Source organism: Hemicordylus capensis, chromosome 9, assembly GCF_027244095.1.
Source record: "Hemicordylus capensis ecotype Gifberg chromosome 9, rHemCap1.1.pri, whole genome shotgun sequence".
Classification (NCBI taxonomy): domain Eukaryota; kingdom Metazoa; phylum Chordata; class Lepidosauria; order Squamata; family Cordylidae; genus Hemicordylus; species Hemicordylus capensis.
In genome coordinates, this window is record NC_069665.1 from 30,638,215 (window position 1) to 30,660,263 (window position 22,049).

Below are 22,049 nucleotides of genomic sequence, written 5' to 3' on the forward strand. Positions count from 1 at the left end.
ACTAGGCTCCTGGCTGGAGGATGCCTGCTGGGCTGGGGGGAGAAGTGTTTATTTACCCCATTTCTATCCCACTCTTCCTCTGAGGAGCCCAGAGGGGTGCACACATGGTTATGCTTATCCTTAGAACAAGCCCATGAGGGAGGCTAGGTGGAGAGAGAAGTGACTGGCCCAGAGGCACCCAGTGAATTCATCATGGCTCAACGGGGATTTGAACTTGGGTGTTCCCGGTACTAGTCCAGCACCCTAACCACTACACTGCGCTGTCTCTCAAGTGCCCAGGCTAGCTTGGCACCTGTCTTCTTAGAAGTTAACAGGGGGGGGAGGGGCATCTGAAACACATCATGGGGTTTGAAGGAGGAGAACAATCTCATCCACATTTATTTATTTAAGTGCATGTATATACCACCCTAGGCAAAAAGTCCCTGGACGGTTCACTATGTACAAACCATTAAGACAGTAATACAATAAAAACTCTAAAAACCGAAACGTTAAAAAAACTATAAACTAAAAGCCCGACTAAACAGGTATGTTTTTAGTTCCTTCTTAAAAACATTCAGAGAAGGGGAAATTCTGATTGCATTAGGCTTTGACCTTCAGGTTCCAGGAGAACACGATAAGAGTGCCAGAAGAACAAATCATCCCTTTCAGTGCAACCTTGTAATCATATTCACAAACATACTGAAGCACCTAAAATGGATTAGACATTTAGCCTTTCATCCCCTCCCACACTGGCCAGCCAGATGCTTCCAGGGAGCACATAGGTAGGGCATGATGGCAATACCCCTCCCCTATTGTTTGCAAAGGTAGACTGTAGCTGGATGTGGAAGCTCCATTTAGCATTGTGACTAATAGCACCTGACTTCCCTTCCCTCATGAACTCACCTAATCCCCTGACAAATAATTACTAATATTTTAATTACAAAAATCCACTTTCAAAGACAGCACTACACCCTGTAGCAACAGATTCTATACATTATTTCCGCACTTTGTGAAGTATTCTTATTTCATTTTTATCCAGCTCCTCCTCCCAAGAGCTTGGTGCTGCGTACACTAGGGATGTGCACGAACTGAGGTTTGTGCACTGGCTCGGTGCCCAAGAACCCCTGCATGGCACCAGCACACACAGAGCATCTGCACATGCGCAGGCGCTATTTCCGTGGACAGAAACATCAATGGCACCCGCACTCTCCACCACCAAACCGATTCGGACCTCATCGCACAAAACTCGGTTCGTGCACATCCCTAGTGTATATGGTCTTTTCCTTCCCTCACAACAATCTTGTGAGGTAGGTTAGATTGAGAGAGAGACTGGCCCAAGGTCACCCAGTGGGCTTCACGGCCAAGTAGGGATTTGAACACAGGCCCAGCACTCTAACCACTACACCACATATTATGTCCCCTATTCACACATTATGTTCTGCACCTGTATAAGTGTGCAGTGTATGCAGGGATAGATCTGTACACAGGAACAGTTATCCTCATGTTATGATGAACAGCAGTACACTTCCTCTCTGTGCCCTGCATTTGAGAGGGCCTGTATCCAGATTCACTATTAAAATGAACACAGGTACATTCATTCACACAAACACATCTACATTCATACAACATAATGTCTGAATAGGGGTAAGCATAGGCCTCTATACAGGTACAGTTATTCACATGCTATGTTGAATGCAGGTACAGCAGAACACTTCCTTATCTGGGTCCTCCTGGGGTCTGTACCCAAGTTCTCTTGCTAAAGTCATTCACACAAACACTTGTAAATGTGTATGCAAATATCTGAATGCAGGTACAATGTATTGTCTGGATAGGACTCTTGACTCTCCTACCAAGAGTACTTTCTCTTACCTATCCTAACCCTGCTAATAAATTTCTTACAAATCTTATGCTTACAAATCTGCTTTTCCACACATGCCTACCTATTAATTTTTTAAAAAGTTTTATTGATGGTCATTTTAATTTGTTTTTACATGATTTTTAGGTTTTAGTTGTTGTTTGGTTTAAATTGCAAACAGCTCTGTGATGTTATATAGGGCGGTATAAACATGCAATAAACAAAACAAAATACTGTAGCTATTTATGAAACAGTGGCTTAAAAGAAAAACACCCAAATAAGCAAATCACCCTCAGCTCCAGATTACAAGGGTTTCCCAGTCTGGTCTTCTGGGGGAAATCCTTACTCACTCCAGGCGAGCAGGCAAGCCTCTCTGGGCAAGGCTGGTGTCAAATTCTGCATCAGCATGGAGGCTGCACACCCTAAGCAGGAACCAAAGAGTCAGACTCTGCAGTTTTGGATGGCAAAAGCAAGAAATGTAAATGCTCAGCAAACACAGAGAAACCATGATCTGACAAAGAGTTAAGCGTGACAGATCTTTTCTTTACGCTGCAGAAATGAGACCTCCTTAAAAAAAAGAAGAAGAAGAAAAGCCTGGTTTGAACAGGAGTTGGAGAACCAGCAAGGTCACAGCTTCTGTCTCTGCAGAGAAGCCCTAGGAGACAGGGTGAGTGGCAACCTAGCCCAGATTTTGCAGCACGTCTCCATCTCCAGGCCCAGTCACTATTCCCAGCAGCATTTTCCTTTTGAGAACAATAGCCAGAAAAGCCGGGTTCAGACCAGATGAACTCACAACAGCATTTGCAGGCAGAGTTATAATTAAACTTCTCACATCCTGCAGACGACTTGGTGAGTCATCAAGGCCAGGGGAGCGAGAGAGGCGCGCAGGAGCAAACAGCAAAACTTGGGGATTATTTGAGAGGGCAGAAATCGAGAACACACAAACAAAATTTTGCTGGTCGTGGAATTAGTCTGCAGGAGGGTTGCACTAACCACACAGAGTCTCCCCTGCTTCAAAGGTGGCCTGCAGAATCTCTTCCCCGCCCCAGCAGGGAGCCACGACCACAAGTGAAACTACCCAGTGACGGCTGAAGCAGCTACCTAGAAAGAGGTGCGGAGGCCACGGGCAGCAGGCATGAAATTGGTCAGGATGACACCATCAGTCCCCATTTGGCATCAGCCAAAGAGGCTTGTCTCAGAGCCAGAAGGCACTCAAGCAAATGAGAGCATCAGGCCTGCTGGATCAGACCCAGGATCCGCTTCGTGCAGCCCCTTTTGCACCTGGCGGTGGCTAATCGGATGCCACAGTAAGAAGCCGACAAACTCAGCATGGAGCAACAGCGCTCCCCCACTGTTGCTCCCCAGAAGCTGGCTTGGGGGTATACTGCTCCAGAACATGGAGACTCCACGTTGCCATCATGGCCAATGCCACTGGTAGGTCTCTCCTCCTCCTCCTCCTCCTCCTCCAATTTATCTAAACCCCTTTCAAAGCCAAATAAGTTAGCCATCGCCACAGCTTGTGCAGCAAATTGTGCAAAGCCGGCAGATTTGGGCCTGTCTTGAATCTCCAGTATTATATTCTAATATATTAGGAAGAAGAAGAGGAAGAAGACCCTCTCCACACCATGCACAGTTCTATCACAACTGCTGTCGTGTTCCCTCCCCACCCCACGCTTCTAAACTAAACCAACCCCCTCGCCCCACCATGAGGCTTACTTCCTCAGAAGGGACTCCAAGCCCCTGGGCTGTGCACCTTTCCCAGTTCTAGAACTTCCTTTTCGAGATGGGAGGAGACCAGAACTGGACACCCCCCCCCCCACGGATTCATGCCCAGGCCACCCATGCAGATTGCTGGCCTGGAAAACACATTCCCCTGAGTCCCCAGAGGGTCACCCTGGCACAGAAGTCAGGCTGGCAGCGGGCAAGACACACACACACACACCCCTCTTTCTGCCAGCTGAAAGGAAAAGCTCTCCTTTGCCAGCCCCCAACTTCCCTGGGGAAGCAGAGGAGGCCTGGCTGCTTGTGGAGTCTCTCCTTCTCCTCCTCCTCCTCCTCCTCCTCCATCCCCGCCCCCCCCCCCAATATGGCCTGAGTAGACACTAGGAGACTTGTGGGGCCATCCAGGCTGCTCCTGTCCTTGCAAAGACACAAGGGGCTTTTTCAGAGCTTGCAGCAAACACAGAGCAGGAATTGGGCTGCCCAGGGATGGGCTTGACAGGGGAGCTGCAGCGGGTGGCTTTGTGCTGTAGCCAAGAAAGGTCTCTGCCACGTGCCAGGCTTCTTCTTGGAACATCACCCACAGTTCCCTACACAATCCCCGCTGATCCCGGAACAGCTGCTGTATTGATTTAGGGGGCAGGGGGCGGTGTGGGTGTGCGGGGGGGGGAAGAGTCAAGACGACAAGGAGGGGAAAAGAAGCAGCAGCAGCAGGCTTCCCTTTTTTATGCAGTAGATGCTGTAGAGCCTGGCCTCCTAAGGAAAGTGCTCCAGGCCCCTGGTCATCTGGGCTGCCCTGCCCTCTTCTGCAGTACCCAGCCTGGAATCAAGAATCGGTGCAGCTAACCCCGGCCAACTGGGTTAAACAAGACACGTCTTCAAGTGGTCGCTCTCTTATATTTAGCAGGGGGAGAGCATAAGAAGAGCCCTGCTGGATCAGGCCCAAGGGGGCCCATCGGGTCCAGCATCCTGTTTCACACAGTGGCCCACCAGATGCCTCCGGGGAGCTCACAGGCTGGAGGCGAGGACATGCCCTCTCTCCTGCTGCTACTATTCAGCCCAGCCTAACTTCTGCCCAGAGGCTGCTGCTGGGTCTCCTTGTGCTTCGGAGAGGAGAGCTGGTCTGGTGGGAGCAAGCCTGACTTGTCCCCTTAGCTAGAAGACTAGAAGTGTGAGCACTGGAAGAGATTCCCCTCAGGGGATCGAGCCACTCTGGGAAGAGCAGAAGGTTCCAAGATCCCTCCCTGGCAGCATCTCCAAGAGAGGGCTGAGAGAGACGCCTGCCTGCAACCTTGGAGAAGCCTGCTGCTGCCAGTCTGGGAAGACAATACTGAGTAGATGGACCAATGGTCTGACTCAGTATATGGCAGCTTCCTATGTTCCTTTTAGACTGCAAGCAGAGGTCCCTCTATTATGTTTTCATCTGTGTGCAGAGTGAGTTTTGTTCTGGGCGGCAGTATCAAGGCAGTGGGTGCGCAGGCAGCGGGGAGGAAGAGCGACCTGGCCATCCCACAGCATTGTGCAAGCACAACAGATTTCCGATGCAGCAGAAAAATGCTTTTGTAGCCAGAAGGAATGGATTGCCCCAACAATCCAGAGCAAATCAGAGTCGCACTTGGAGGAACATTCGCAAATCCAGCAATGATCCAAGCAAGGAATGTCTTAACAGCTGCCCGGTTCCCTCCGTCCAGCACAAAGCAACTTCCTTGGAAGATAATTCCAGGACACAGGAGCCTGCCCTTCACATCTCCGAATCATTCAGCCAGACTCCTCCCTTCACTGCTCACTGCTGCTGCTGGGTGCATTCACCAACGGCTGTTCCAGAGTTTATCTCTGCAGCAGCCTGGGGATGGCCAAAGTTTCGCTTGCTGGTTAAATATTTGTGCAAAACTGTGTACATGGGACGTTCAAACACAGGCCTCTGGGGCGAGGAGGGGGAAGAGCACTGACAGCCAGCTGACGCAAGAGAAGCGGCCAGGAAAACAAAAGAGGTTTGTGGGGGGAAAGCCAAACCTCAGAGAGGGCTGCAGAGGACACGGTCAGAATCACTCCGAGCCGGATTGCAGAACAAGGGGCAGCTTGGGGAAAGGAGAGCTGGACGGGTGGTAGCAAGCGTGACTTGTCCCCCTTGCTAAGCAGGGTCCACCCTGGTTGCATTTGAATGGGAGACTTGATGTGTGAGCAGCACTGCAAGATATTCCCCTCAAGGGATGAAGCCGCCACTCTGGGAAGAGCAAAAGGTTTCAAGTTCCCTCCCTGGCAGCATCTCCAAGATAGGGCTGAGAGAGAGACTCCTGCCTGCAACCTGGGAGAAGCCGCTGCCAGTCTGGGTAGACAATACTGAGCTAGATGGACCAAGGGTCTGACTCAGTGGAAGGCAGCTTTCTATGTAACCCTATCTTGTTTTCAATACCAAGCACAGCTGTCAACCAGTGAAATGTCTCATTAGATAAAAACTAAAGGTCATCCCTAAGGAAGCAGGTGTGCCAACAAGATCATAAGCAGAAAAAACACCGTCTTCCAGTAAGTAACCTTCATGACACAGTATTAGGTCCCGATTCTTCAAGCACCTCTACCCAAGACGTCTTGGGAGCTTCCACGCAGAACAGTCTAGCAAAATTTAACTCCCTGAGGATGAATGGTAAAGTATTTTGTATGCTGCAGAATATTAGGCATCTCTTGTAATGCAATGTTTCCTTGCGGGTCCTCTACATCAGGGATCCTCAACGTTGGGTCCCCAGATGTTCTTGGACTTCAACTCCCATAATCCCCAGCCAAAGGCCACTGGGCCTGGGGATTATGGGAGTTGAAGTCCAAAAACATCTATATTGCAACTTCAGAGTACACTGCATTTTATATGCAAACAATGCAAAAGATGGGTCTCTGCCCACTATGGACTTACAATCTAGATTCAAACAATCAAGGGATGAGAAGCTAACTTAGCAAACTAGCAGAGAGGTCAATAGCCACCGATGACCTCTCCTCCTCCATGATTTGCAAATGCTATAAAGTTGATTATGCCCTGTCTGAAAAACTCCTGTCTTTTGTCAGTCCTGAATCTTCTGCCACCCAGTTTCATTGTATGACTTGCTCTCAAGTTCTACTATTAAAAAACTGTGAGAAAAGCTGTCTCCACTTTCTCCATACGGTACATAATACTTATAAACCTCTTTAAGATATGGCTCAAAAGCTTTTTTTGTTGGAAAGGAAAACGTCCCCATTTTAATCCAGAACCTTGACATACTTTGGTAACTCGTGTCTGGATAAAACCAAGCCCCATTCTGCAACAATGCCCTGTAACCAAGATAGAGATGTGAAGACCTGGGGGATGGGGGCAGGAAAAGGGGTTTGTGCCCCCCCATTTCCAGAAAACCCAACTTTTTCCTGGTGGAAAAGGGAGGGGGACCTGCTGGGTTTTGGGGGGGGCGCCTTCACATCTCTAAACCAAGTCTGGGGGGTGGGGAATTCAAATTCCTGGGAGCCAACCGTGAAATTTTTATAGGTGCCAAATGTGAATTATTTCCAACATCCAAGTCCCTTGGGTTCCAACTGGCTTCAAAAAAAATCTTTCCCAGTTTCCAGCTTTCATCCACTCCCACTGGGAAAGCGGAGATATTTCACGCTTCAGAAACTCCTTTGCTTTAAGAGACACAGAAACCTGCCTGGCCAGGTTTGCTCCAAGACAATGTGACTTGTGTTTCCAGCCCTGCATGTGCTTACACATACAGAACTCGGCTATTACAGTCTAACAGGTGAACCCGGGTGCCCAGAGCAAGACGCCAAACAACCCAGCACACATCCATGGCTGGAAGTGGGTAACAAGAGCCAGTGAGCAGAAGCTTTGTCAGAGAGAGAAGTGGGTTTTCAGGAGAGATCCTCTCCTCAGTGCCTCTCCACTGACTCCTTGCTTAACTCCATGAGGTCCCAGTCCAGAAGCAAAACAGTTTCAGGATTCCAGAAGGGCCAAGAGGGAATGAAAAAGGAAACCCTCACCATACCTACATCTGAAATTACATTCACCCCTGTGCTTTTAGTCTGCTGGGCCCAGTACGAACCAGTTATGCCCCGTGCTGGCAGGTCAAATTATGGATGCACGATTCGAATTAGGAAGCGCTAGTATGTTCGTAGGGAGGAAGCCTTGCTTATCAACAGGCTGCACAACCCAGGCCCTCCAGCAGATGTTGGACTACAACTCCCATCATCTCTGCCTATTGGCCGTTGAGGAGGAGAACTGGTCTTGTGGCAGCGAGCATGAATTGCCCCCTTTGCTAAACAGGGCCTGCCTTGTTTTGCATTTGGATGGGAGACTACATGTACGACGGGGCTGTGAGTCAGTGCCAGAGCACGCAGAAGGTCCTGGGTTCACACTCCCAGGCTGGCAGCATCTCCACATAGGCCTGAGAGAGACTGCTGCCTGTAACCTTGGAGAAGCCGCTGCCAGTCTGTGTAAACAATACTGGGCTGGATGGGCCAAGGGTCTGACTTCCCATGTTCCTAGTCCACTAGGCTGACACCATGCATCTGACCACGTAAACCTGTCTAGGGTATGTACTAAAATGAATGAGAGGGAATGCCCTCTGAAATGCACTGGTTCCTTCCAAATGGCCATGGAATGCATTGGATTTCCGAGTGGCAGGCATTCGTTTTAGGATGTCCTGACACTAGTCCACTGTAGGACTTGCATGCCGATGGCCCCAGGTTCCCTCCCTGGCAGCATCTCCAAGAGAGGGCTGGGAAAGACTCCTGGGAGAAGCCGCTGCCAGTCAGTGTGGACAACCCTGAGCTAGATGGAGCAACAGTCTGACTTGGTAGGAGGCAGCTTCCTAGGTTCCCGAGACTTGCAGTCGAACCACAGCTGGAGGGCCAGAATGGTGCCATCTGCTTCTGACACGTGTCCAGGATCAGACCCCGGCTTTGCCGTCACTGTCTTCTGAAAGGCACAGGCGCTGCTCCCAACCCACCCAGGTGACTGGCGGCCAGATTCCCACATGGGCCATCCAGTCACCAGCGAAGAATGTGCCAGCATACCAAGTAGCTTCCCTTTCTTGTCTTGGTGTCTCAGACCTCCAGAAGGGAGGAAGGAAAGAGGCCTGAGCGGCCAAGAATCAAGGCCAGGCAGAAGCCGCCCAACAGACACACACTGGCCAGAATATGCAGATGACAGGCCCGTGTGTGTGTGTGCGGTGGGGGAGGGGACTCCCAAAGGTCATCTGGTCCAACCCTCATGCACACCACTCCCCAGATTAATGCAAAGGTGGTCAACCCCCCACCCCCCACACCAACTTGCTTTTTTGGAGGCAAGAAATGGTGGAGAGGGACTCAGCAAGGGCTAGCTAACAGAATCTAAACAGAGTTAGTCATGGAAATCCCACCGAAATTTACAGGAAAGTCCCACTGATGTCAGTGGGATGTAAGCTAATCAGAGGTCCTTTATTTCAGTGCTGCCTAGGAGCAGAGGAATGCCGCCTCCTGCCGAGTCAGACTCTTGGTCCATCTTCCTCAGTAGTGGCTGCACTGACCGGCAGCAGCAGTCTCCAAAGTTTCAGGCTCAGGGGGGTCTTTCCCAGCCCAACCAGGATCGAACCTGCGACCTTCTGCAAGCGAAGTGGCTTCCCGGGCTCTTCTACTCCCCCCCCACCCCCGCTGCACTTCATGCCGAGAGGCCTCGGGCAGGTGAGATCACTTCTCTCCGTCGGGACCGAGGCAGGAGTCCGACAAGAACTCAGGAGGAGCGCACGCCGCAGGCTTTACTCCCGAGGAGGCCGGGCTGCAAGAGCGCCCGAGAGGAACCCAGGGGGCGACGGCCGAGAAACCGAGGAGCCTCCCCGCGGAACGCGCCCTCTCCGCCAAGCCGCGGGCGCAAACGAGCCGGCTGCTGCGGCTACTTACCGGCCAGGAGCGAGAGCGGCAAGAGCAGCCAGTAGAGGACCCCGCACAGCACGCGCAGCTCCATCGCCGGAGGAGAGGCGCAGCAGCTCAGGCGCAGCAGCAGCAGCCGGGCAGGGCGCGCGTGGCGGGCGCAGGCATCGCGGTGGCGGCCTCCGGGCCCGCTCCCCAAAGGTCCCTTCTAGTCCCGCGCTGCTACTCCGCCGCCGACGCCCCCTCCCCGGGCGGGGAGCTCTGCTGCCATGCGGGCGCCGCTTCCTCCTCCTCCTCCTCCTCCTCCCCTGCGCAGCGGGCGCCTGTGCTCGGAGGAGGGCGGCGCAGTTCCGGGGCTCCCCGCGCGCAACCTGGAGTCTCCCGGCTTGGCGAAGCGGCGGCGGCGGGGCAGCTACCCCGGTTCTACTGCGCGGTGGTTGCGGGGCGCCGCTGCCGCTGCTTACGGCGGGCGCGTCTTCCTCAGCTGCCTCTGCCCGCAGCACGTGGCTGGCTCCCGCGGGGGCGGCGCGCCTTTGCGTCAAAGTTGGCCGCCCCCTGGGCTGGCTCGGGCCGGCCTCCCGGCTCGCTGCCGGGGAGTGCGCCCGGCCCGGCCCGGCCCGGCTGCGCCCTTCCCCGGGGAAGCAGCACCATCTAGCGCCGCCGCGGCCCCATCGCAGCCACCGACCCGCTGGCTGAGCCTCGCGACGCGTGTCAAGAAGAGGCCGGGAGGGACTCGAGACCGCGGCCCCGCCACGGCACGCCCGGGTGTGAAGGGCGCCCTCCCGGACGGGGGTGAGAAGGGGCGGCCAGCCTGGCGAGCGAGGCTTTCTGCTGCGGGCCAGGAGCCGCCCCGCGCACCTGTTGAACAGGTGAGCCCCGGTGTCTCTTCCGAAAAGGGTCTCAGACTCAGGACCGGGAAAGGCCGATGGCACGAACTCTGCTGATTACGGGGCATGTTCCTATACTACTTCTCGACAGAAACAGGTCCAGAAGGCAGTTTACACAGCACAAGGAATGCGGAAAGGGGTCAGAAAGTGGCCCCCTGGCTGTCCCCAAGAGGCTGACAAGACACCCCACCACTAGCTGCCACTGGAGGGATGCTGTGCTGGGACAGCGCCTCCCTCCCTGCTGCTCCACAGAAGAGGAGGGCTCCCCTTTGAAAAGGTGCCTCTTGGGCCTGTGAGCAGATACTGACTGAGGAGGAGGAGGAGGAGGACCAACTGGCCTGACCCAGGCTCATAGCCAGCCTAAAGGTTTGGGGCGCAGGGGAGGCCCGTGAGTGACTATTAGCTGTGACGGAGACACGGAACCTCCATGTTCAGAGACAGTCAACCCGTCAAAACCAGCTGCTGGCAGAGCTGGGACAGTTGGGGGGGGGTTGTGTGTGGGGGTGTTTGACGCTGTTACCTCCATGCCCTGCATGTGGGCATTGTGGGAAGCAGGATCCTGGCTTAGATGCCCCTATGGTCTGATCCAGCACTGTAGTGCTGTAGGCTCTGCACCAGTGCCCTTAAGAATGTGCCACTGGGGGGAGTGCCTGGGGAAGAATCCAGTCCGCTTCCCACTAATTAATCCCTCGGAATGTATTTCTTGGATTGATCTCTGTTCGGCTCTTGGGAGAGCTGCATTGTGAACCTGAGTCCGTGGCCAAGTGACCAGGGGGCCAGCAAGCACACGGGCAGTCCCCCCCCCCACTGCTGCAAGGAATGATCTCCCTCTTGCTGCTGCCAGAGCTCTAAGCAGTTGGAGGGATTCCTTGCCAGGCAGCAAGACAAGAGGCACGTTTGGCCCCTGGCTGCTGATTCCACAGCCCAGCAAGTGGGAGCTGCTGCTCACAGGCCTGCTAAGCAAGCCGCCACATCTGGGGCACAGCTGCTTGAGCCACACACAAGTGAGACGTCCGCTCACCCTCTCTTACCCTTTCCTGGTTTGAACTCCAAAACCTCTCACGTTTGAGAAGCATCATCAGAAAGCAACATTATATCCCGGCAAGGCCAAGGGCACGACGTCTCCAAAACAAGGCCGGCTTCCAAAAGAGCTGGAATGTCTAATGGCCATGAAGCAGAGGCCTCCTGGGGGAAAACAAGGTCCCCCCCCCCCAATCTGCCTCCCCACAACCTTCTGGTCCTGATAAGGCTAAAGCCTCTGAGCACTGCTGCCCAACATTGTGCTGGCTTGTTGGTTTACTTAACATCTTTAAGCCCTACTTTTATTTTATTTATTTCACATTTTATATCTCGCTCTTCCTCCAAGGAGCCCAGAGCAGTGTACTACATACTTCAGTTTCTCCTCACAACAACCCTGTGAAGTAGGTTAAGCTGAGAGAGAAGTGACTGGCCCAGAGTCACCCAGCAAGTCTCATGGCTGGATGGGGATTTGAACTCGAGTCTCCCTGGTCCTAGTCCAGCACTCTAACCACTATGCTAGCTCTGACTTTTGAGCCTATATTGCTTCCAAAGTGGCTTGCCAGTAAAAAGCACAGGAAGATACCATTATAACAGGCACAGCCCCCTAAATCCCATCTCCTCCCCATTGTCTAAATATGCCTAATTGCATTTAACAGAAATAATGCAATATTCTGACCCTTCCCCGCTACCTGCCTCCATTTTTTCTTGTGCCTTGTTTCTAAATAATAATAATAAACAACAAACATTACTTGTTAGCCATCTCATAACAAAATTGTTCTCTGGGAGGCTCACAACATAACATTTAAAAACCCAACACAGAAAACAAAGCAAATTACAACACAAAATCAGCAATACAATGGTCACCACATCTAAAGAAGGACATTGTAGAACTGGAAAAGGTGCAGAAGAGGGCAGGAGAAGGTGCAGAAGAGCCCCTCTCCAGGAGAGGGGGCCCAATTCCTGGCGACTCCAGGCCAGCCCTGGAGGCCTGGCTACCCTGCCCACCTCGCCGGGTTGCTGTGAGGATAAATCAAAGGGAGAACACGGAGCTCATCGGAGGGGGGGGGGGTGGGAGACGGGCATTCCCATCCCAAGGACTCCCCACAATATTTTTCAGAGTGTCAGACTATTATCATTTCTCCAGGCTTACTGTCCAGAGGAGTCCCCGCCTGGAGGCGGATCTAATTCCGGGGGTCTCCAGGCTAGCGCAGCGGAGGGCGGGCAACCCGGAGCAGAAGGGCTCCTTCGAGGGAGAGGCTCACGGAAAGCCAGGCGGGCGGCCCAGGGACGCGGCGCCTTTAAGAGCGCTCTCTCCGGCTCCTGCCGGCTGGTGACGTCGCCTCCTCTCCCCGCCCCCCCCGAAGGCGGAGCTTGGTTCAGTCCCGCGAAAGTCGGATACATTTTCGCGCCAGAGGAAGAGGTCGTGGAACGTTGAGGAACAAAGGCGAGAGCAGCGCGGAGGGTCCGCGGCAGCAGCAGCAGCAGCAGCGCCGGGCCCAGCACGCGGCGGCGCAGCGGGCCAAGGCTGGGCTCTAGCCAGCAGCGGCGAGATGGCTCAACTCCGCGTGACCGATTTCTTCCCGCGGGGCAAGAAAGCCCCCGCCGCAGCGCTCCAGGGCCCCAAGGGCCGCAGAATCCACGCCGCGGCCCCGCTGCCGGTGGAGGAGGAGGAGGAGCAGCCGGGGCAGGCCAGCCCCGAGCAGAAGCAGGCCCAGCTGCTGGCCCTGCTGGCCTCGCCTCGCACCCCGCTCGGCCCCGGCCCCCCGCAGGCGACGCCCAGCAGCAGGAAGCGGCGCCGGCCCGAGCCCGAAGCCGAGCAAGGCCGCCTCCCGGGCCCGAAGGGGACAGTCCGGAAGAAGCTGGTGATGCCCGCCGAGGAGGTGAGGAGCCTGGCGGGGAGCGGAGCCGCTCCCCCTTCCTCCGGGGTAGCTTACCTCGGTTCCCGGGCTCGACCCGATTCGCCTCTTCTTGGGGTTCTTGAAGCCTTTTTTAGAAGAAAAAAAAAAGCTGCTCTGAGTATTCCCGGAACTCAGAAGGGTGGAGGCCAAGTGGTAAACCAATGACAAGAAAGTCCCGCTGTTAATCCGAATTAACGAGCAGCTTCTGTGCCTAGTTAGCCCTTTATTCCGAGACGAGGGTGTTGCCTTGCTCGTGGTGGGATGACTGCTCCTTGGAACAGAAAGGCAGGAGCCAAGTGACGCGAAACAAAAACAGCATGGCCGGAACAGGCTTGTTCACTCAGCGCGAGTTCTCCCCAGCCTTCCCTGCAACAGGCATTTCCAGGTGTTGTTGACGACCCGCTCTCCTCATCCCCAGCCAAAGGCTGTTGCCACTGGGGATGCTGGGAGTTGTAGTCTTCCACATCTGGGGATCTCTGTTACAGGAAACACTGGTTGTCCCTGAACCACCCCTGAGCTCTCATCTTGGGAGAGGCGCAGTAATCTCAGGATATTGGCAGAGGTGCATCTCGGTTATTTGGGAGCCTGGGCCTATAAAGGCCTTTGGAGACCCCCCCGCTGCAAACTAAGCATCATCATGCTCGGCCGGGTGACCACACCACCCAGGACAGACTAAAGAGGATTTGGGGGCCCCCAAGGGCTGTGGAGGCCCTGGACTTTGGCCCAGAAGTCCAGGGGTAAGAGCACCTCTGGATATTGGTCCTAGACAGAGATCAGATCAAGATCCAGTTACACCAGCATCTTATGGTCAGCTAGGTCCCCATTTTCTGTATGCTCATACGCACGAAGGAAGGTAATGGATTTCCCCTGTTCCCTTACAGCATCGAGAGCCAGCATGGTGTAGTGGCTAGAGTGCTGGACTAGGACCAGGGAGACCCGAGTTCAAATCCCCACTCAGCCACAATACTTGCTGGGTGTCTCTGGGCCAGTCACTTCTCTCTCAGCCTAACCTACTTCACAGGGTTGTTGTGAAAGACAAATTCAAGTATGCAGTACACCGGTCTGGGCTCCTTGGAGGAAGAGTGGGATATAAAATGTAAGAAATAAATCTTGGAAGGCAGAGGTATACTGCTCCCGAATAGGAGGGTTTCCATGTTAACTTATAGCTAAAGCTGTTGAGACTTGCTCTGTTGAAAAATGCCAGATCTTGTTTAAAAAGGCCTTCTCAGCTAACCTGAATGCTGCTTGTGGGAAGGAACGCAGGATGGGCAGGATGCAGGTTCTGGGTTCTGAGGAAGTGCTTCTCTTTCAGGTCTCTGGCCCTCCGTCTCCTTCAGCCCCTGGTACTCCCAGCCCCTCCGGCCTGGACAAGAAAGCAAAGGATTTGGCAAATGCAACCCTCTCGCCAGGTCTGAAGCTGGGAAATGGAGCACGGCCTGACACAAAGGCAGGGCCAGAGGAGAAGGTGGGTGTCGGAGGGGAGGGTGGGCATTGAATATGCCCGGGGTTCCCAGCCTGGGGGGCCCCCAGCCATAATGCAATGTACCTGGGGCTGATGGGAGTTGTAGTTCAGCAACATCTGGAGATCCCCAGGTTGGAAATCCCTGGTGTGTGCCAGCAACATCTGCTCAAGAACTCGGGTTGCAATAAATCAGACAGCCTCTGAGCTGCCACAACACTCTTTGTCTTAAGCATGAAACTGGGGAGGTCTTTCCCCTGCTGCTGTTGCTCCCCTGCAACTGGGATTCAGAGGCATCTTGCCTCTGAGGCTGGAGGTGGCCTGTAGCCCTCTTGACTAGTAGCCATTGATAGACTAGTCCCCCATGAAAGAGACTGAAGGGCCGTGAATAAGGCAGGCGTGACCCTTGTTGAGACGACTCCGGTCACTTTCCTAACTCTCCGTTTCCCTGAGCAGAGGATGTCCAAAGAGGGGATTGCGGAGCTGAGAGGCCGCCTGGAGAAGGTCCGAGCTCTCGCCCAGAAGGCCAAAGGGCCAGGAGCCGGGTCCTCGGAGGCAGACGGCGACCTAAAGCACCGGTTGAAACGGGCCCGGCTGCTGGAGACCAAGACCTGTGAGAGGACAGCTGCGAAGAAGGGCCTCTCCGAGCTCCAGTTGGGTGGAAAGGACCACCCCGAGCCGGCAGCAGATTCCAGGTGGGGGAAACGGCTTTGGCGGCATCGTGGGCAAACTCTCCCCACTGCTGGAAATGGTGGGGGGTACCGTGGCCTCTCTGAGCATTTTGGCTAAATGTTGTGCACAGATTATTTGGAATAGAAGCAGTGAGGTTTTTTGCAGAGCACAGAATGAGTTCTGTTACAAACTGTGTTCAGACTCCTTCCTAGCATTTGCCTTATTGCAGGGGTTCTCGAACCCAGGTCCCCAGATCATCCCCCAGGGGATGATGGGCAGTGTAGTTTGACAACAGCTGTCTATTCCTAACTTAACTGAAGCTCTGTGGTCAGCATAAACTTTATTTGGGGCCGCAGCACAGTGGAATTGTCCCTGCTTTGATGTGCTCAAAGTGTTTCGGCATCTCTGTTTCCACGTTCCGAAACGCTCCGGGCTGCAGTCGTTTCGGCTGGGGGTGAGTGGGCCCTCTAAAAGGAGGAAGGGAGGTCTTACCTGTCCCTCTGTTGCAGCTATATTGTCCCCACCTGCCCCAGAGCTACTGCCAGGTCGGCCCTGCTCCGCAATGCTTGCTTCCTCTCTGCTCATACACTTGTGCCAACTTCGCAGTGAGAAGACCCCAGCCTACCAGAGATTCCACGCCCTCGCTCAGGACGTCTCCCCTGGGCTCACGCTGCCCTACAAGTACAAGGTTCTGGCCGAGATGTTCCGCAGCATGGACACCATCGTGGCGATGCTCTTCAACCGCTCGGAGACGGTGACCTTCACCAAGGTCAAGCAGGGCGTCCAAGACATGATGCGCAAGTGAGTCGCTCTCTCCCACCCAGGGATGGAGGATGGGGAGACGTGGTCAGAGTGGTCAGCCTGAGAGGCGGAGAGACCCACTGTGGGGCCGCCTGGCAAATCGGTGGCTCCACCCGTCTTCTGCCGCTGGGCACCCATTTCCAGATCTTGCTTGACTTCTGTTTAGTGCAGTGCTTACCTTGGGTTTGGTGTTCTCCATCTGGCCACCAGTATAGTTTCCCCTGCTGATTCCTGCAGGCAGTTTGAAGAACGGAACGTCGGCCAGATCAAGACCGTCTACCCAGCCTCGTACTCCCTGTGCCAGGAGAAGAACATCCCCACGTTCGGCAGCCCCAGCCGGAAGCGATCCGACTACCAGCTTACTATTGAACCAGTGCTGGAGGAAGGTGCGTACTGCCCAGGGGTCCGTGTCCCTCATTCTAGGGGCCCCAATAAATCAGGAGTGGGCAAGCTCACCTAGCAGCTAAGTGGGCCGCACTGCTTCTTCACAAGGATCCAGCAATGGAGGCGTAGCTCACCAGCCAGCCATTCCTGGTGGCTTCTGCCAATTTCCTCCCTCCCTTCAGATCCTTTCCTGCCATGCAGGGAGAGGGCTTGAGAGAGAGAAGCAGGCTTTCTGTCGTTGGCACTGGGAAGAAGCAGTGAGATCCCTCGCCTACTGCTCAAAAGGGATTCCTGCCGTTTCCTACCTTCTCAGAAATGGCCGTGGAAAGGAGCCTGCTGGGGAGGAGAGCTGTGTGGTGCTGCCAGGTGTCCTGCTTGCCAGAGGGCTGGGGGCGCTCGCCACTGGCGAGCGGGCCAGTGATTTGTAGAGGCCTGGTTCTTCGTCTTGTGGGAGAACTGGTCATGCGCTAGCAAGCATGACTTGTCCCCTTTTGCTAAGCAAGGTTCGCTCTCATTGTTTATGAATGGGAGACTTGGTGTGTGAGCACTGCAAGATCTTCCTCTCAGGGGATGGAGCTACTCTGGGAAGAGCAGAAGGTTCCAGGTTCCCTCCCTGGCAGCATCTCCAAGATTGGGCTGAGAGAGACCCCTGCCTGCAACCTTGGAGAAGCCGCTGCCGGTCTGGGTAGACAGTACTGAGCAAGGTGGACCAAGGGTCTGACTCTGTATATGGCAGCGTCCGAAGTTCATAGGATGAGCTCAGCACTTAGTGACTCTTCCTATCACCAGGTACCAAATGCACTTTTCCAGCAGCTGAAGCCATTGGGAAGTTGAGGGGTGCAGCACCCTGAAATGCCAGAGTGCAAAGCAGCTGTGGCCAGGCAGCTGCTCTGTAGCTTATCCTTCTTCCCTTCCAACTTTTCCAGCAGCTGTCCTGGAAAGTTAGCCTAGGAAGCCATTACCCCCGGCAGGTTACCCCTTATTCTGTTTGGATCTCTTGGCTGAACCCTTCCTGAGCGGATGTAGTTGACTTAAACTCATTCCTCCTCTGGGCTTCCAGGTGAGAAGCTGTCTGCATCGTGCCTGATGAACCGCCGGCGAATATTCCACAGAAACCTGGTTCACATCCTCAAAGAGCATCACAAGGTGAGCTGTTCTGCCTGGCCGGATTGCTTCTCTGCTACTCTTTGCTTAGTTCCTGATTCCAAACCCCTTTCCCTTTAATGAGCAGACAAGAACTCCTGAACAGCTAAAGCTCCACAACTGATATGTTGTACAGCATCTATTATTGGAGCACAAGCCACCGTGGGAACATCATAAGCTCTCTTATACGGAGTCAGACCCTCAGTCCATCTGGCTCTGGTATGTCCACCCTGGCCGGCAGCAGCTCAGCAAGGTTCCAGGCAGACCTGCCAGGCAGTGAACCTGGGACTTCTTCCTGCATGCAAAGCAGATGCTCTACCTTTGAGCGATGGCGCGATCCCACCCCCTCAGGGGAATCCCTCGCAGCGCTCACACACGTAGCCGCCCCTCCAAGTGCAAACCAAGGCAGACCCTGCTTAGCAAAGGGGACCATTCACGCTTGCTTGCTACCCCAAGGCCAGCTCTCCTCTCCGAGCATCGTTCCAGCTTGGTCTGTGTCTCCCGGCAGGCTTTCCTGGCGTCTCTCCGCCCTCCCATTGTGGTCCCGGATGACCAGCTGACCCGCTGGCACCCTCGGTTCCACGTCGATGGGGTGCCCGACATCGTACCTGCTGATCTGCCCCAGCCTCCCCAGGTGGATAAACTCACCACGGCCCAGGAGGTGCTGGAGAAGGCCCGCAGCATGCTGACGCCGAAGGTAGGGTGGACGGAGGGTGCCGACATCCGGTTGGCCCCCGTGGGAAAGGGGACGCCGGGCCAAGCCGGCTTCTGGGCTGGTGCTCTCGGGTCCTTGCTTCCCCCTCTGCTGCGAGGCTGGCCGAGTTGAAGGAGCCCCTTCCGTCATGCAAGCCATCCGTGACCGCCTCTCTCCCATCTTGGGTCAAAGTCCTGGAGCCATGAGAGTTCGGACGGCGCTCCAGGCTGAGCCCTCTGCAGAGCAGATTCTCCGTGGCTGGGGTGCCCGGCACACCGGCAAGCACTTCCTTCTCGGGAAGTGGCTATAGCAGGGTTGCAAGACTGGCCAGGCGAAGCTAGTCGACTTGGCACTCCTCAGTTCTAGTTGAGCTTGATTTGCACCCTGCTTCCCTGCAGGGAAGTGCAATCTTCTTGAGCCTAAAAACTTCTTGAGTCTGAAACTTGCAATCTTATCTTTAAACTTCTGTATCGTGACACTAATATCTAGCTTGTCTTGCTCAGCCCTGCAGTGGGGGGGGGGGTGACAGTTGTCCCATGTCATCCCCCCCAAAAACCACCACCACCACCCATCTCCAGTCACCTGCCTCTTGCTCCTGGAGATGAGCCGCTGCTGTTGTGGCTCTCCCCGGCCCCCACCTCAACTTGTTGCCTCAATCCCATCTGTTCAGTCCAGCTGTGTTGGGCTGCATCTCCCATAATCCCTTGCAGGTGGCCATAGGGGATTATGGGAATTGTAGTCCAGCGGGAGGGCCAACATTGTGCAGCCCTGCAGTAGAGTGAGGCTATGAGGGGGGTTTGGGCAGTGGAACCCCTTTAAGCAGTACGAGGATAAATATATTCTCTCTCTCTCTTTCTCTGCTTGTCCCGTGAGTAGCCACTGACCTGGGTCTGTCCTCCCTGCAGATGGAGAAAGCACTCGCCAATCTAGCCTTGAGGACAGCAGAAAGCAGCCCCCCTGCCCAGGCGTCCCCTAGGCCAGTCCCTCCGGCGCCACCCAACACACCCAGCAGCCTGAAAGGGGTGTCCCAGTCTCTCCTGGAGAGGGTGAGTCTCTCAGTCACGCACGCGCACTCTCTCTCTCTCTGTCTTGGGGATGCCATGCGGAGGAAGTGCCAGAGGGGCTGGTCTGCTGGCGGCAGCAACGGGCACCTTCGTAGGCCATAAAACCAGCAGAGAAATGGCCGACAAATCTTAGTGACTCAACAGCAATATATATTTTCCAGGGCTTGTTGTTGAATCTCTCTCAGCCCCATCTTGGAGATGCTGCCAGGGAGGGAACTTGGGACCTTCTGCTCTTCCCAGAGCGGCTCCATCCCCTGAGCACGGTTCCCTCTAAGGTGTGTGTGCTCTCAGTTTTTTGGATGTCCACTAATTAATTTTAGATCCCGCTCAGGTTGAATCTGGAAGGCCCCACTCTGAATGCATATGTGTGCACACACTGCCTTGATACTGCTGCCCAGAACAAAACTCATTCCGCACACAGATGAAAAAATCTAGAGGGACCTCTGGCCCCGAGGGGAATCTCTGACAGTGCTCTAGCCTCCCATTCATATGCAGCCAGGGTGGACTCTGCTTAGCTAAGGGGACCAGTCATGCTGGCTACCTCAAGACCAGCTCTCCTCTCCTCAATGCCACCTGCTCTGTGGGGACAGCGTCGCCCCTGCCCCTGAATCCACGTGTCACCTGATGCTGGTGGCCCAAGTGCTTACCAAGGCGGGACCTGGATGACTCTGCCTGCCTGTCGTGCCAGATCCGAGCCAAGGAATCCCAGAAGCTGCAGGCGCTGATGACGAGAAACCCGCAGCAGGAGCAGCGGCTAGACATGTTGGCCCGCCTGCCCGAGATGGCCCGCATCCTGCGCAACGTCTTTGTGGCCGAGAAGAAGCAGGCACTTACCCTGGAGGTGGCCTGCCTGCGGATGATGGCAAGCTACCGGTCCCTCATGACCCCTGGTAAGAGCTGTCTGTCTGTCTGGAGGCTGAAGTAGTTCTCTCTGGATGGGAGAGGAGGAAGCTGCCTTAGACAGAGTCCAGCCATTGGTTGGTCTGCCCCAGCATTGTCTCTACTCTGATGGGCAGCAGCCCTCCAACTGAGGTTTCCCCATTGCCCGCTACCTCTAGAAACTCCTTTTTAACTATTTAAGAGAACGTTGTCTTTGCTATGAACCCCACTGCCCACTGAGATCATCTGGAGAGGCCCGTCTGCATTTGCCACCGGCTCGTCTGGTGGCCACTCGTGGACGGGCCTTCTCTGCTGCTGCCCCGAGGCTTTGGAATGCACTCCCTAGTGAAATAAGAGCCTCCCCATCTCTGACAGCTTTTAAAAAGTCTTTAAAGACACATCTGTTCACCCAGGCTTTTAATTATGGTTTTAATGCTGTTTTAAAATATTATTTAAAATTTTTTAAATTGTTATGTTTTAAACTCTGTTTGTCTTAACTGATGTTTTACTTTGTTTTTATTTTGTTGTAAACCGCCCAGTGACGTAAGTTTTGGGTGGTATAAAAATGTTAAATAAACAAACTGGAGACCCAACGGAGGATTTCCTGCACGCATGTTTTCACTGCTGTATTCCAGCAGTGGTTCACTGCTGACATACAACCCGCCCACTTGCCATGTAATGGCACTTAATGGCAGCTTCCTTGTGCCAAGCCCTGGGCTCTCTGCTGTTTGTCCCTCAGACCTTGTTTGGGAGAAAACTAGCTGGGGGAGACAGCTCAGCGAGAAACCCTGGTTTGTCTCCGCAGGAGAGATGGAGAAGCACCTTCGCCTGTTCTCCGAGCTGTTACCAGACTGGGTGAGCATCCTTCCGATTCGGAAGGACACGTACGTCAAGCTGGAGAAGAGTGTCGACCTCAACGTGGTGGTGGAGAGGCTGGCTGCGCGGACCAGGGAAGAGGAGAAGCGCTGAGCCCCACAGCAGCCTTGGAACGCTGCTGCGAGTGGCCAAGGAACAAGACCTGACCCCTAATACGGCTGTCATCTGGCTGGCAGAGGTCTCTCCTGGGCACTTTTCCGGGCAAGCTTCATACAGGGATCTCTAGGTCATCGTTTCCCCCTCTGCCCCCTTGCAACAGTGAGGGCAGGATGGGGATAACTAGCTGCTTAAGGAAGAACTGCAATTTCCCCCGACTCCAATATTGAGGCAGGCCTTGAGCTTGCCTCTCTCCTCTCCATGGCCCCCAGAAGCCAAGGGGGGAGGGCCAGCTCCTTCTATTTGGCTGGGAGCAATTTCAAAGCACTAAACTCTCCCCCCCCACACCCCAAACACAGACAGGATTGAACAGCAGGTAGAAGAATGACTGACCTCTGCAAGACCACAGAAGTTCCGTTTTGTTTTTCTCCTGATGCAAGAGTTTCCACTGACTTAAGCTCAATGAAATGGGTGGTGCAACTTTTTCCTAAGGCATTGGAAACAATTTCCCGTGGGTTTTTTTAAAATTTAAAAAGTGTTCGCTGGATTTATTACAGGGTTAAAACCTGCCCCTTTTAAAAATCCCCCCCATGTGTTCATGCTGTGAGTTGCATTCAAGTTGTAGCATTCTATTACTTTTGACTGGTATGAATAAAACTTGGTTGAAGCCCATGGCTAGGGCAAGCTTGTGCTTTCAGTCCTTGGCTAAAACAAACTGACCCTAGAGGTGTCTGTGCTGCTGCTGCCGCCGCCACTGTGCCCAC

At 54.2% G+C, this 22,049-nt stretch overlaps 2 protein-coding genes across 9 annotated transcripts in view; one reads left to right on the forward strand and one right to left on the reverse strand.

The window, feature by feature from the left end:
* The window catches only part of PIEZO1 (piezo type mechanosensitive ion channel component 1), a 108,328-nt gene extending 95,034 nt beyond the window's left edge, over window positions 1-13,294 (reverse strand). For 6 of the 7 annotated variants that reach the window (XM_053271197.1, XM_053271195.1, XM_053271200.1 and 3 more), the window contains exon 1: window positions 9,443-9,918. In XM_053271197.1, the coding sequence (XP_053127172.1) occupies window positions 9,443-9,506 (64 nt within the window). In that variant the 5' untranslated portion in view covers window positions 9,507-9,918. Of the gene's footprint in view, window positions 1-9,442; window positions 9,919-13,253 lie in introns of those variants that run through there. The other variant, XM_053271201.1, reaches the window with a different exon arrangement.
* Window positions 12,679-21,957, forward strand: CDT1 (chromatin licensing and DNA replication factor 1). 2 transcript variants are annotated; one of them, XM_053271203.1, is made up of 11 exons: window positions 12,679-13,199; window positions 14,530-14,682; window positions 15,133-15,371; window positions 15,955-16,149; window positions 16,387-16,535; window positions 17,594-17,679; window positions 18,185-18,373; window positions 19,276-19,416; window positions 19,596-19,709; window positions 20,123-20,324; window positions 21,119-21,957. In XM_053271203.1, exons 1-11 carry the CDS (start codon window positions 12,870-12,872, stop codon window positions 21,280-21,282), a joined length of 1,962 nt encoding a protein of 653 aa, XP_053127178.1. In that variant the 5' UTR covers window positions 12,679-12,869; the 3' UTR covers window positions 21,283-21,957. The 2 variants fall into 2 exon arrangements, with proteins under 2 accessions (XP_053127178.1, XP_053127179.1); XM_053271204.1 differs by lacking the exon at window positions 19,596-19,709 and having other exon boundaries at window positions 12,682-13,199.
* The last annotated feature ends 92 nt before the right edge of the window (window positions 21,958-22,049 follow it).